The sequence below is a fragment of the Columba livia genome, chromosome 7 (genome assembly GCF_036013475.1).
Source record: "Columba livia isolate bColLiv1 breed racing homer chromosome 7, bColLiv1.pat.W.v2, whole genome shotgun sequence".
In the NCBI taxonomy this organism is placed as follows: Eukaryota; Metazoa; Chordata; class Aves; order Columbiformes; family Columbidae; genus Columba; species Columba livia.
The window spans coordinates 36,052,211-36,064,396 of record NC_088608.1 but is presented as its reverse complement, the minus strand read 5'-3'; the positions used below and the strand labels follow the sequence as shown (position 1 = coordinate 36,064,396).

Genomic DNA, 12,186 nt, shown 5'->3' with positions numbered 1-12,186 from the left:
TTTTACATTTTTAGTGTGTTCATCATCATCATACCTATATCTTTTTTGTTGTAGTTCAGCTGAGGCATCTTTAACAAATTTAAGACCAAATGTGTGTGTGAATATACATTTATACATGTATATATAGCTGTATATTGTTTGCATTAGGCAGTTGTTCTTCCCGTGTGATAGTGTAAATACATTAGGTTTACCTACCTGGTGTAAGGATATTAAAGAACACTCTCAGATACGGTCCTTAGTACTTATTTTCTCTATTTATAAACTCAACTTTGAAGACAAGACCTGGTTTTATCTCTGGTTTGTCGCTTTCCTTACAGAACACTTATTCCTATCCTGGTGTCACCACTGAAGCACAACCCATCAGTTGATTATTCCAGGCTCTGACTCTTTTGCATACTACCTTGCATTGTTTAATTAACGTTTGTGCAGAGATTTAAAAATACAAGAGCTATATCATTGCTAAGTTTCACCATTGTTTTTGTATATTGATATCACTAGTGGCAAACTAAGTGGAATGTCACAAAACATCGTGGATGCTGTTAAAATGGTGGTTTGGGTTGCATCCCAAAGAGCTAGTGAGGAAGTAATCTGAGGGAACACTTCTGAAGCTGCCAGCTTGACCTCTGCAATGGCAGTTTTGCAAAGAGAAAGGAGGGAGGGAGGGATTGTAGGCTTGGAAACACCTGGCACGGCCTTGCAGAGGTAGTGGCAGCAACGGGGTGGAAATGGAAGCTCTGGAGGTGGGAGCTGCCCGCTCTGCCCATGGGACACCATGGTGTTGGTGAACACAAATGTAGCCTGTTCAGTCACATTGCTCTGGCTGAACAAATGCTATCAGTGATATTTGTAAATAAGTTACTGATACCCCACTGCCCAATGTGGGGTGCACGGGGCTCCCTGCCACCCTCTGCCTCCCCTGGCCTTCTGAAGAGCTGGTGGGGTGGCCCTGGGCGGAGGGGTTCCTGGCGTCCCTGTGGATCCGGGCTCTGACCTTGGCTCTGTTCCTCTCTGTTCCAGCCGTTCAACACAGGACAAAGCACAGCAGCCCCTACGTCCAACGCCAGGCACTTCGCACTCTGCCCCTGCTCAGAGCTGCAGTGGCAAATGGCTCCTCCAGATCCAGGCTGCAGGAACTGCAGAGCCAACTCCGCCAGGCGTGGAGGAGGCGGCGGCCTTCTCTCTGGGGCAATGGCTGGCTGTGCTGCTGGGGCTCCGCGCAGGACTGATCCCAGCACCGCCATGTGCTCTTCCTTCATTAAACAGTTTATTAGAGTGTCTGAACCTGCAGATCTCGAGTTACTGCTCTTCTGCAGTTCTGTCTCCAACCGGTGGGTCTTGCTTTGGCCCCCAGGGCATTGAGGTAGAGGACAGAAAGGGTACTTGTGCTCAGCAACCATTGCCCAGGCAAGCAGTGTAGTAGACAAAGAGACCAGAAACCACTCTTCACTTGGTTCTTCTGCTGAAGCCTTTAATGCTTCCAACAAGAGCAGAGCCCAGAGCTGTGGGCTGAAATACTTGTCCTTGGAGATGTCCACAAACGTTCTCCCCACCGTGACCTGCCATTTGTGCCTCTTTAGCCGGATCCTGTGGAGCTCCTTTGGTGCTGTGTCACTATGGGGTGGGTTTGCTGGGCTGGGGGAGCCCCTGTGGCACGTGTCACTCCTGTGGCACCGTGTCACAGGGCCCTTTGTGACCCGCAGTGATAAGGGTGCTGGTGGCACAGCAACCACCTCACTGTGCCCGGAGGACACGACGGGACAGGACGGGAGCGAGAGGAGCTGCCAGGAGCCCCTGTGCAGACGCCTTGTGCCCTGTTGATCCGTGTCTGCTGTCTACAGCGCTTTTCCTACACGTCTCCCATCCCTGCAGCAGGAGCCCTTGAGGCCAGACAGCAGCGGGATGACGTGGAGACCCCCATTCACACCCAGGGTGGTCTGGCTGAATGACGATAGTGAGGATGAGGACGAGGAGGAGAAGGAGGTTGAGGCTGCCCCAGCATCGCAGCGTGAGGAGGTGCAGGAGCACCAGCTGCTGCAGGCAGGTCAGTGGCCGGGCTGGGCCGCAGGGCGAGTGGCTGCAGCCGGCTGGGACCATCCCCGTGGGCATCCCCAAGGAAAGAGGGGACGAGGGGACAGGGCTGTTCCCCACGCTGGGCTCTGGCCATACTCCATCCACGGGCACTCCCAGCCCCATCCTGTGGCCAGAGAGACGGGGGTCAGTGTCCCCACCAGCCCCTGTCACGGGGCTCGGCTGTGTTCTCCAGCCTCTCCCGCAGCCCCTCAGCTCTGCCCACACTTGGTCTTTGCCAGATCCCAACTGGGAGCTGCCAGAAGAGGAGCAGAAGCAGGAAGACACCCCTGTCCTGCACAACCCCAGAGCAAAGGTACCCGCAGCCAGCCCTGCTCTCGCTGCCCAGCCAAGCACCGCTGTTGGGCACTCGGTGTGGCATCCTTCTCTTCCCTGCCCTTCCTATTCCCGCAGCTGTTTTGGGAAACTGTCCACCCCAAAGACTGTGAAGGCTCCACTGTCGAGCTCGCTGAGGCCATGACAGAAGGACAATCCTACGACGCGGAGGCTGGTGCTGCTCTGCTGGATATGCTTGTGGAAAGCGAGATCTCCACTTTGAAGCAGGTAAGTAGCCTGTGGCCAGAGTTGGAGCCCACCCAGGGATCCTGTGGCCCCTGAAGCCGGCTCCGCTGGGCTCCCAACAGCCTTCTAGGCCAGCACACTGTGGTGGGAAGGGCAGCACTTGTTGGAGGAAGCTGGGGAAATGTTTTCCTCCGGCAGCACTCCAACTCTCAGCTGTGCTTCCTCCAGGTGCCCAGGATTGTGCGGTGCATCCACCAGTGGTTCATGACCAACACGGACGAGTCAGTTGAGCACAGCCTGGACAACACCCTTGTGGAGCTCACCGACGCGCACCCCCATGATGTGGTGGTGGCCCTGCTGCGCTGTGCCCCATCGTGCGACCGGTACTGGGAAACCTGCCCTGAGGGCTCAGGGCTGCCCAGCCTTTAGAGCCCATCGGTCTGCACAGCCCGTCCCGTGCGGGCTGGCAGACAGATAGAGACTTTCAGGACCCCCTGGCCCCTCTATTGCCCAGCCCTGGCACGTCAGCCCCAGAGCCCGCTGCCGTGCTCCCCCTGCCCACCAAGGCACCGCTGCTCAGCCGCCTGCTGCCCGCAGGGGCAGAGCCGCTGGGTGCCGCCTGCGAGGGGCAGCGGGCAGAGCCAGGGCTGGTGGCCAGCCTGGGCCCCGGCGGTTGCCCGGGCCCTGGTGCTGTGGCCAAAACCCCAGTGACACGGAGCTCTGTGCCTGCAGAGCCGCTGCAGCCATGTGGAGGATGATGGTCACCACCAGCATGACCACAAAGAAGGTGTTCCGGGAGCTGCTCTGCGTGCTGGAGGACTGGCCGCTGCACAGCACGTCCACCTGTGACGGGGACCAACAGGACGTCCTTGCCCTGGCTGTAAGTGACCCGACCAGGCTCAGCCCCAGGGTCGCCTCTGCGGGCGGTTCTCCATCGTCCCCTGCCACTGCATCTCCCGCGGTGGCTGGAAACCCGGGGCAGGGGCAGGTTTAGGAGCATCCAGGCCAGGCGCTCCCCTTGCGTCCACGCTCGGGCCCGGCCACAGGCGTGTTTTGGCACTGAGCGCGGTCTCCGGCTGTTCTGTTTTCTGCAGGCAACCAGGGCTCTGTGGGAGATACTTCAAATGCCCAGGTTCCCAAGAGGGCTGAAGGTGTATTTCCCTCGCCTCCTCCTGGCTCTGCTCTTCCAAGTTGTGTACAGCACAGAGCAGATGCCAGACGAGGTGGATACTTTCTGGAGGGAATGCCAGGAGGAAGGCGGCCTTCCCACCAGCCCCAGCAGGTGCTCCATCCCAGTCCTCCCAGCCCTGCCATGGCCCTGGGCCTGGAGCCAGGGCTGCCAGCGTGACCTGGGCTTTGCTCTGCACACAGGTTTATAGTGCTGACTGTGAAAGCACTGCTCTGCCGTCTGGGCTATAGGCTTGTAGCCTTTGAAGTGGAACGTAAGCGTGGCTGGGACACGCTCCTCCACGCTGAGACCCACCACTGCGCAATGGGGCTGCTGGCCAGGTGAGAGCCCCCTTCTCCCTGCTCCCCGTGCCATTGGTGCCCGGCAGACGGGGCACCCCACACAATCCCCTTGGTGCTGGGTGAGAGGGACTGGTCTGCGGTGATGGCCCAGCAGACTGGCAAAGGCTGGGAGAGCTGGGTGCAGAGGAGCAGCCACCCCCCAAAGCGCCGGCGTCCCCTCCCGAGGGCCTGGGCTGACGGCACAGAGCCGGGGTCTGTCTGCAGGCAGCACCAGCCAGGGCAGCCGCCGCGGCGGCAGGATGTGCTGAGGGCTGGGGACGGAGCCTGGGGGACAAGTCCCCCTGGGCAGGAAAGGGGTCTCTGAGAAAGGGAAGGCTTTGGGGTGGGAAGGGTGTTTTTTACAGTTTCCTCCCCAAAAGGAGCGTGCTGGTGCTGTGCACTGCCTTTCTCCTGGTGAGGGCTGTGGAAAAGACCCGGGCCTGTGGGAGCAAATGCTGCTGGTGGCTGGAGTGGAGCACAAAGGGGTCTTTGGCCCTTGGTGGGGACAGGGAGTCCCAGGAGAGGTTTGCCTGCCATGCTCATGGCCGATGGTGCCTTTTTCCCCTTGCCAGAGAGATCCGTGTTGTCTCAAGACACCTCAATGCCTCTGTGGTGTCCTACCTGGTCGAGCTGCTCAGCAGGAATGAGCCCCGCTGTGAGCTCCCTGCCATGGCGTTCCTTGTGGAGGTGAGCCTGATGGCGAGCGCTGCCTCGCTGAGCTGCTTCCCACCGCTCTGCCCTCTCGTAGCCGCGGCTGCATGGGGAGCCCGGTCGGTGGGTGTGGGGCAGAGGGTGGGCTCCTCTGTGTGCCCTTGGCCCCCTGCTGCTGGGGGGACACTTGCCTCTGTCCGTGTTTTGTGCCCCCCTTGTGCCAGCTCTCGCTCTTGCGTCCGCGGCTCCTCGTAGGACGAGCAATCAGAGGCTGCTGAGGGCCGGGGTCCTGCTGGCCGGGCACCCCGTCACTGCTCTGTGTATTTCAGATCCTGGCCTCCCCTGGCCCAAATGTAAGAGCTGAGAGCTTCCTGCAGCTTGTCCCAAGATACCTGCAGAGCACCTGCAGCATGACGCGTTCCCTGCTGCTCAAAGGCCTCAACGTGATCTGCGACACACCGTGGATGGTGAGCAGGAGGCAGCGGCTGAAGCCGTGCTGGTGCCGTGGGGCTGGGCAGGGGTGCTGGCTAGCGCAGCGGCTTGGCCTTGGCTGGGCTGCGGGAGCTGTGGTAGCTGCTCCCAGCTCTCCTGCCTCCCTGTTCACCTGCCCGAGTCCTTCGGGGCAGGCCGTTGGCGTCTGGGCCCTGAGGAGGCAGCGTGGGCTCCAGCTGCCACAACTGCTCCAGCTGCCACAACTGCTCCAACTGTTCCACGCAGGTCCCAAAAATGCGGTTCCTGGTGCAAAGACTCACGGATCTACTGCAAGACGCAGATATGGATATGGTCAGGATGACCCTGTCTGTGCTCAGGAAGGTGGTCCGTGACCCGAGCGTCCCAATTTCCACCCCCATCGCACTGCAGCTGGCTGAGAGGCTCCAGCCACTCTTTGACAACGTAAGGCTTCCTGCAGCCCCCATGGGTGCTGGGTGCTGCCAGGAAACATTTTGCCTTGTGGATATTCTGACCTAGGACCAGGTGCACCTGAGGCAGCTGGTGCTGAGCTCTTGCCCTCTTCCTGTCCACCAGGAGTCCTGGTATGTGCGACAGCTCTCCGTCAGCATCTTTAAAAAGGTGATCGAGCGTGTAGCAAATGATGGAAAAAAGCTGCTGAAGACGCTTGTGCACCAGAGCCTGCTCCCCCTGATCTTCCACGTGTTTGATGAGAACAAGGCCGTGGCAGCGGTGAGGATTTCTGACCTGCTGGTGTCCCCATGGGAGGTGGCTCAGCCGCCTCCTGCCCTGACACCTCACAGACTGCAGAGCTCCAGCCACCTCCTGGCCTGGGCTCCAGAGCAGCAGCTCTGGGGGACGTCTGTCCTGCTGCCCCGGCAGCACCCGGTGCCCGAGATGGGGGTTGCCCTGCTCCTCTGCCCGAGCACCAACCTGCCGGCAGACGAGTTCCCCACCTGCTGCATCTCCTTGCCACGGGCCAGCACAGGCCCTGAGCCTTGCCCAGGCGCAGGGGACGCAGGTCCCGTGCCCTGGGCAGTGGTGCAATTTCTCAATCTCTGCTGCTCTGCAGACCTGTAGGGATACCCTGCTGCAAGCTACCGCTTTCCTGAAGAAGGAGAAGCTCAGGCAGGTGGTGTTAAGGGATCAGCAGACAGAGGCGATCGGCGAGTGCCTGGTAAGGATGGCCGTGAAGCCCCAGCCCCAGCCTGGTCAAGCCCCCCGAGCCCAGTGTGTGGGGCTGGCAGCTGTGCCCCTGCCCACTGCTGCAGCCCATCGCCACCAGCCTGCAGCCCACACACGCTCCCGTACCTCGGGTGTGCGGCCCCACGGGCTCTTCTCCAAGCTCCTCTCCCTGCCCGAGCCCAGGGCTGCTGACGGAGCCCCGGCCCAGCTGCGGGTTGGGGACAGGATGGCACTGCAGCTCCTCGGGGAGCAGCCAGACCTCTTGCTCCCTCCAGACCCGGCACCAGCCGGCTGCTGGCTGGGTGTTGTGGGTGTCCTGGCAGGGGAGGCCAGTCCTGGGCACAGGGACCACCCGGCCAGGGGCAGAGTCTGCACCAGCCCTTGTCTCCATCCCCTGTCGCTCTCTCCAGCTGGTAGAGTGCCGCAGCAGAGCAGCAGAGTACCTGGGTCAGTCATTGACGTACGTGCAGAGCCCACAGGACTCCATACGAGAGGCAGCCGTCGCGTTCCTTGGTGAGGCACAACCCCCCAGCCAGGGTCCCTCCCAGCCGTGCTGCAGCTCAGCCCCAGCCCCGGGTGCTGCACGGGCAGCAGGATTCGGCCCAGTGGCTCTGGAGCCGCCACTGCCCGATGTGGGGTGCACGGGGCTCCCCGCCGCCCTCTCCCTCCCCTGCCCTTGGGCATCACGCTTGGGGCAGAGCCCGGGCTCAGCCCTGCCAGGGGCAGGGGCGCCTGTGGCCGGGCTGCTGTGGGGGAGCTGCGCTGCTGGGGCGAGCAGGAGCGGTGACGGGCTGTGTGTTTCCAGGGGTCCTTGGGCAGCACATGAGGGCTCAGCCGGAGAAGTTCCGGCTCATCTACCACAGTGAGTGAGGGCAGCGGGGTGTCAGCAGGGACTGGTGGGGAGGAGGAAGGACCCTGGCCAGGGAGCTGCAATCCCTGCCCCGGCCGGGGAGGGCTCTGCTCCCTGCGCAGACGAGGGGTGGTGGGGGCAGAGCAGAGGGAGGTTTCAAGGACTCGTGGGCTATTTGTGGCCAGCTCCTTCCATCCGATCCCGTTGGCCGCTGTTCCCCCTGGCCATCCGAAGAGCTGGTGGGGTGGCCCTGGCAGGAGGGGTTTCTGGTTCCCTGTGGATCCGCGCTCTAACCTTGGCTCTGTTCCTCTCTGTTCCAGCCGTTCAACACGCGACAAAGGACAGCAGCCCCTACGTCCAACGCCAGGCACTTCACACTCTGCCCCTGCTCAGAGCTGCAGCGGCAAGTGGCTCCTCCAGATCCAGGCTGCAGGAACTGCAGAGCCAACTCCGCCAGGCGTGGAGGAGGCGGCGGCCTTCTCTCTGGGGCAATGGCTGGCTGTGCTGCTGGGGCTCCGCACAGGACTGATCCCAGCACCACCATGTGCTCTTCCCTGAATAAACAGTTTATGGAGTGTCTGAACCTGCAGATCTCGAGTTACTGCTCTTCTGCCCTTCTGTCTCCAACCAGTGGGTCTTGCTTTGGCATGGGAGAAGAAGAGAAAAAGGGTTCTTGTGCTCAGCAACAACAGTTGCCCAGGCATGCAGCGTGGTAGGAAAAGTGACCAGAAAGCCCTTTGCCCCTTGCTTCATCTGCTGAAGCCTCTAATGCTTCCGACAAAGCCCTTGCGCAGAGCCCGGAGTTGTGGGGATCCCTGAAAAACTCGTCCTGGGAGATGTCCACAAATACTCTTCCAGCCGTGACCTGCCATTTGCTTCTTGCTGACGGGATAGTTGAGGGGTCCGAGTTGCCTCTTTAACCGGCTCCGGTTTCCTGTTTCCAGGCAAAATGCTGCCATTTGTGTCAAAATCAGTGTTTAAAATCTATTTTGTTTTTCAAAGGGAGCTGTTACGGCATTCTCTCCAGAATTTGAAATTTAGTTTTGATGTCCTCTACCTCCTGTGCTCTACACATTATGTTTTGTCAATCTACAGGTTTTTATCCTTTGTTTCTGCACAAGTGTTTCTCCCAGCTCTAGGAAATGTCCCGGTGCTCTTCCTGTGTTTTCCTTGTACTGTTTCCTAGCGTCTTTTTTTGAAGAGATGTGTTTGAAACCCTGAGTAATGCATCTTTGTGCCTTAGTAGCAAGCACTGAGCCCAAGTGATTTAAAGCAAAGATGGCCGGAGCTCTCTGCCTCTCTGGGGCTGGGATGTCAGGGGGGTTGGTTGCTGCAGGAAGGCTGTTTACCCTGCATTCTTCCTAAATTGCAGTGGAGGCACAAGCCGTGGTGTACCCACGGTGTACCCATGCCCAGGGGTTCATCAGTCTCAGCCTGAGAAATCTGAGCACTGCTCTAGGAGAGCAGCACACGAGTTTGACACTTTAGCACAGGATTTTGATACGGTAGCACGGGAGTTTGCTACCGGTTGTTTGCTTTTTCCCCATGACCGTTTGCCCTGAGGCAAAGCTCTTTCAGGCCCCAAAGCCCCATCTCCCTGGCACTCTAGTCAGTCCCCAGGGTTATGCGCCAGTCTTATGGCTTTGCCCGAAAATCTCACCAAAAGCATCACCTTTACTAGATGGGATTAATTGCTTCAGTTGCACCTACTCCTCTGGAGCCATCTGTTTGCAAGTAGCTACATTCTCCCTGATGTTGCTCTGGTAGAGCCCTGAGTCTTTGGACAAGCTCGTGGATAAAACATGGGGTTCCATGAAGCACAGGAGCTATTCCTCAAAGGCTTCCCATGGGGAACTGAGGTGCATCGGGGTTTGCTGGATCTTTAAGATCACAGCCAGAAGGGGCAGCTCTAAGCAGTGCCAGTGTGAGCGCTGTAGCCTGGTGCTGGTGGTGGGGACAGCGGACGTGGGAATTGGGAGAAATTAAACTAGATGGATAAACGTGTGTTGGCCAGCACAAGGCACTGCAGGTTGCCCAGTTTTTATCCTTTGTTTCTGCACAAGTGTTTCTCCCAGCTCTAGGAAATGTCCCAATGCTCTTCCTGTGCTTTTAGACCCACATTGGGTCAGAGGTCCGGTTTGGAGTCGTGTTGGCGCATTGCGGAGCAGTGGAGTGGAGCGGAGCGTGGGTCCTCCAGCCAGCTTCACGGCCAGAGCCGCTGAAGCTGGAACTGGAGCTACTGTACCTGAGCCACAGCATCTCCAGGGGGTTAGCCCATACCTGGGGTGTTGGAGACTTGGATGTAAACCCAGTTCTGGCCAATCATGAACACCGAGGAGATGTGCTGCTTCGTTATTGCCCAAGTAGGAACCCGTTTTCACCTTCAAAAGTGATCAAGCCTGAAAATCAGCAGTTGAAGCCTGTGGGTTGCTGTCTTGGAGGTAATGCATTGAGGTGCAAACAATGCATTTTTGGCAGTATTATGGATAGTAGCGAGCTTTGCTGTGGGAAGACGAGCAATACTGTGGCCTAGCGGTCTCCTCGGAAAAGACCTGGATGCTTCCAGAGGTTGCTGCCTCTTCCAGATGCCGGAGGAACAAACCTTGCAAGCTGCACCAGCCGGGCTTTGATAACTCAGCTTCACAGGTGACTGGAGCCCTCCTGTCTGCTTGTCACTAAACCCAGGAGTGCTCCTGTGGCCTCTGCCAGCCCGACAAGGCTTCTGTGGTCGTCCTCTAACTGAGGCTTAGGCTGCCCTGTTGTGAAGCTACAAGGAATTTAATTACATGTGGTCAGATTTTGCAGGTGCTTGGACCTTTGAGATCAATCTTGGCTTGTTCGTGTTGCAAAAATTCTCTGTGGCTGTAGCTGAATACATGCATATGTGTTTGCAGGATCGAGGGAAAGCTGCTCACACTATATACCTTTTCTTGAGATCATTTCTGCCATTAGGTGAAATGAAGACACGTTTCTAAGGGGCTCAGTCTGTTGATAAATGAAGTCCATTGATAATTTCCAGCGAATAATTTTTACCCATCTTTCTGAAGTGCTCATTCAAAAGTTGGTGTCTCTCTGGATTTTTTTGGATTACTTGGAAAGTATTAGCTCAAACTATTTTTTTTATAAGGTCACAAATATGAGCAATATATTTAACTATTATTATAGACATAGTTTTTTAAGCTGTTCAAATGAACAATTAAAATTAAAGTGTAAAGGAAATATGTTCCATGCCAAAACCTTTTGACGAAGGAATGGTGTCAGGTTATTTATGAGGAATGAGTGCTCTTGTTTATAATTCCAGAATTTTAAAAAGTAAGAAGTTTTCCAGGGTTGTATGCAATCCATATCTGTCTTCTGGGAGTCAATAAAACACTGCTTGGCTTCCTTCACTTGCTTGTCCCTTTTTTGTGCAGCTGTTACGTGGAAAGAAGTTGGGAGGCAGAGCTGTGGTTGCCGGTGCTCCCGTGTTCCTCACAAATCACTGTCACTGAGCACCAATGGATAGCGATGTATATAATGCGGAGTGACTGCATAAGATAAGGCAGCTCAGCTTCCAGCAGCTGCCGAATTTTGTGGCTGACTTTTGTGTTGGGAGAAAAGCCTGGGCTGGGTGGATGGGACTTGCAGGGCTGCTCTGAGAGCGGCTTCGGTTCTTTTAATTGTGGGTTTTTTCATATTTTTGATTGCACACGAGTTTTTGTTTCAGGATCTTCAAAGGACTTGAAATAAATAATAACAACTTTAACGTTGAAAAAATACTTGAAATCTAATTTAAGGTGTTTTTCTCCAGATGACGTTCTAGTGATGATAAAGTTTGTAGGTTCGTAAAATAGATAATTTTAATTATAGATGTTTGAAATATATATGATCGCTTTAAGAAGATTTGGGCCTAAAGACTCACGCTTGAAATATCGGTTACAGCCGTACTCAGGACCTGGTAATAACTATAGATCATTTCTTACCGCTTGTGTGTGAAGCGTATTGTGTGTAGGAGTTTGTTAGCAACTGTTCTCACCCTGGTGTAGCCAGTGATGGTGACTCTGCCTATGTGGGGACATACAGCAGCGGGGTTTCTGTACCTATGGCCATTTTGGTCTTCTCATCTTGGAGAAATTTTTTCACGGGTGGTTACTACGTAGGAAACTCAAGAGTAAGAAGATTTTTGTGTGCCATGCCTCCGTGCATGCTCTAAATCTGAAATAACTTGCAGCGGTAAGTCTAAGGATCTCGTGTTGCATTTCATGAGTCCAGTTCTGTGCTGTTGACCCAAGGGCAAAAGTAAATCTCATCCTGCTCGCTCGGTGAAAACACGCGTGAAATGAAGCTGTTGGTTCCGAGTCCTCGGTGGCACGAAGCAGAGTGTGTCCCCCACGGCAGAGCAGCGCTGCCTTTTGAAACCAAGCTGTCTTCTTAAAAAATAACCAACTAGGAGCTGAGAATCAGTTCTAAGAGTTGCTCAGTCATGGTCACCAAATGTTTCAGTTTGTTTTGTTTTGTTTTTTAAAATATCAATAATTTTATAACTAGCAAAGATGATTATTGCCATTCCATAAATTAGGTTTTAAGGCTTGGGAGGCTCATGCTTGCAGGCAAGCTGTGTTTTGGATTCTTTGCATTTTGATTGTCATAAAATGTCCACTGAGAAAATGATCCCAAAGTTTAACTGAAGAGGAAGCAAAGCTACAGTTCAAGTATACTCTTAGAACAAAATTTTTATTTAAAACCTAAGAACCCAGAGAAATAAAACACATAAAATTAATTATCCTGTCTCAGGATAGACTTTTTTTATTTTTGCTGGGTTTGTTTTGTTTATTTTGTTTGGTTGGGTTTGTGTTGGTTTTGGTTTGATTGCTTTTTTTGGTTGGTTGGTTTGAGGTTTGTTTTTTAATACCAAGTGATTTCAGTTGAGTTTGAAGGTTTTCATCTTGGCTTAACGTGCTCCTGTTTGGAGA

General features: G+C 55.4%; 1 protein-coding gene across 3 annotated transcripts; it reads left to right on the top strand.

The window, feature by feature from the left end:
* Window positions 1–2,378: 2,378 nt before the first annotated feature.
* LOC135579893 (maestro heat-like repeat-containing protein family member 7) lies at window positions 2,379–10,623 on the top strand. Of its 3 annotated transcripts, XM_065069354.1 has the most exons (13): window positions 2,379–2,631; window positions 2,818–2,972; window positions 3,322–3,469; window positions 3,684–3,871; window positions 3,961–4,098; window positions 4,671–4,785; window positions 5,079–5,216; window positions 5,467–5,643; window positions 5,776–5,931; window positions 6,272–6,376; window positions 6,795–6,897; window positions 7,190–7,246; window positions 7,555–10,623. In XM_065069354.1, exons 1-13 carry the CDS (start codon window positions 2,545–2,547, stop codon window positions 7,761–7,763), a joined length of 1,776 nt encoding a protein of 591 aa, XP_064925426.1. In that variant the 5' UTR covers window positions 2,379–2,544; the 3' UTR covers window positions 7,764–10,623. The 3 variants fall into 3 exon arrangements, with proteins under 3 accessions (XP_064925426.1, XP_064925424.1, XP_064925425.1); XM_065069352.1 differs by having other exon boundaries at window positions 6,795–7,246; XM_065069353.1 differs by lacking the exon at window positions 7,555–10,623 and having other exon boundaries at window positions 6,795–7,497.
* The last annotated feature ends 1,563 nt before the right edge of the window (window positions 10,624–12,186 follow it).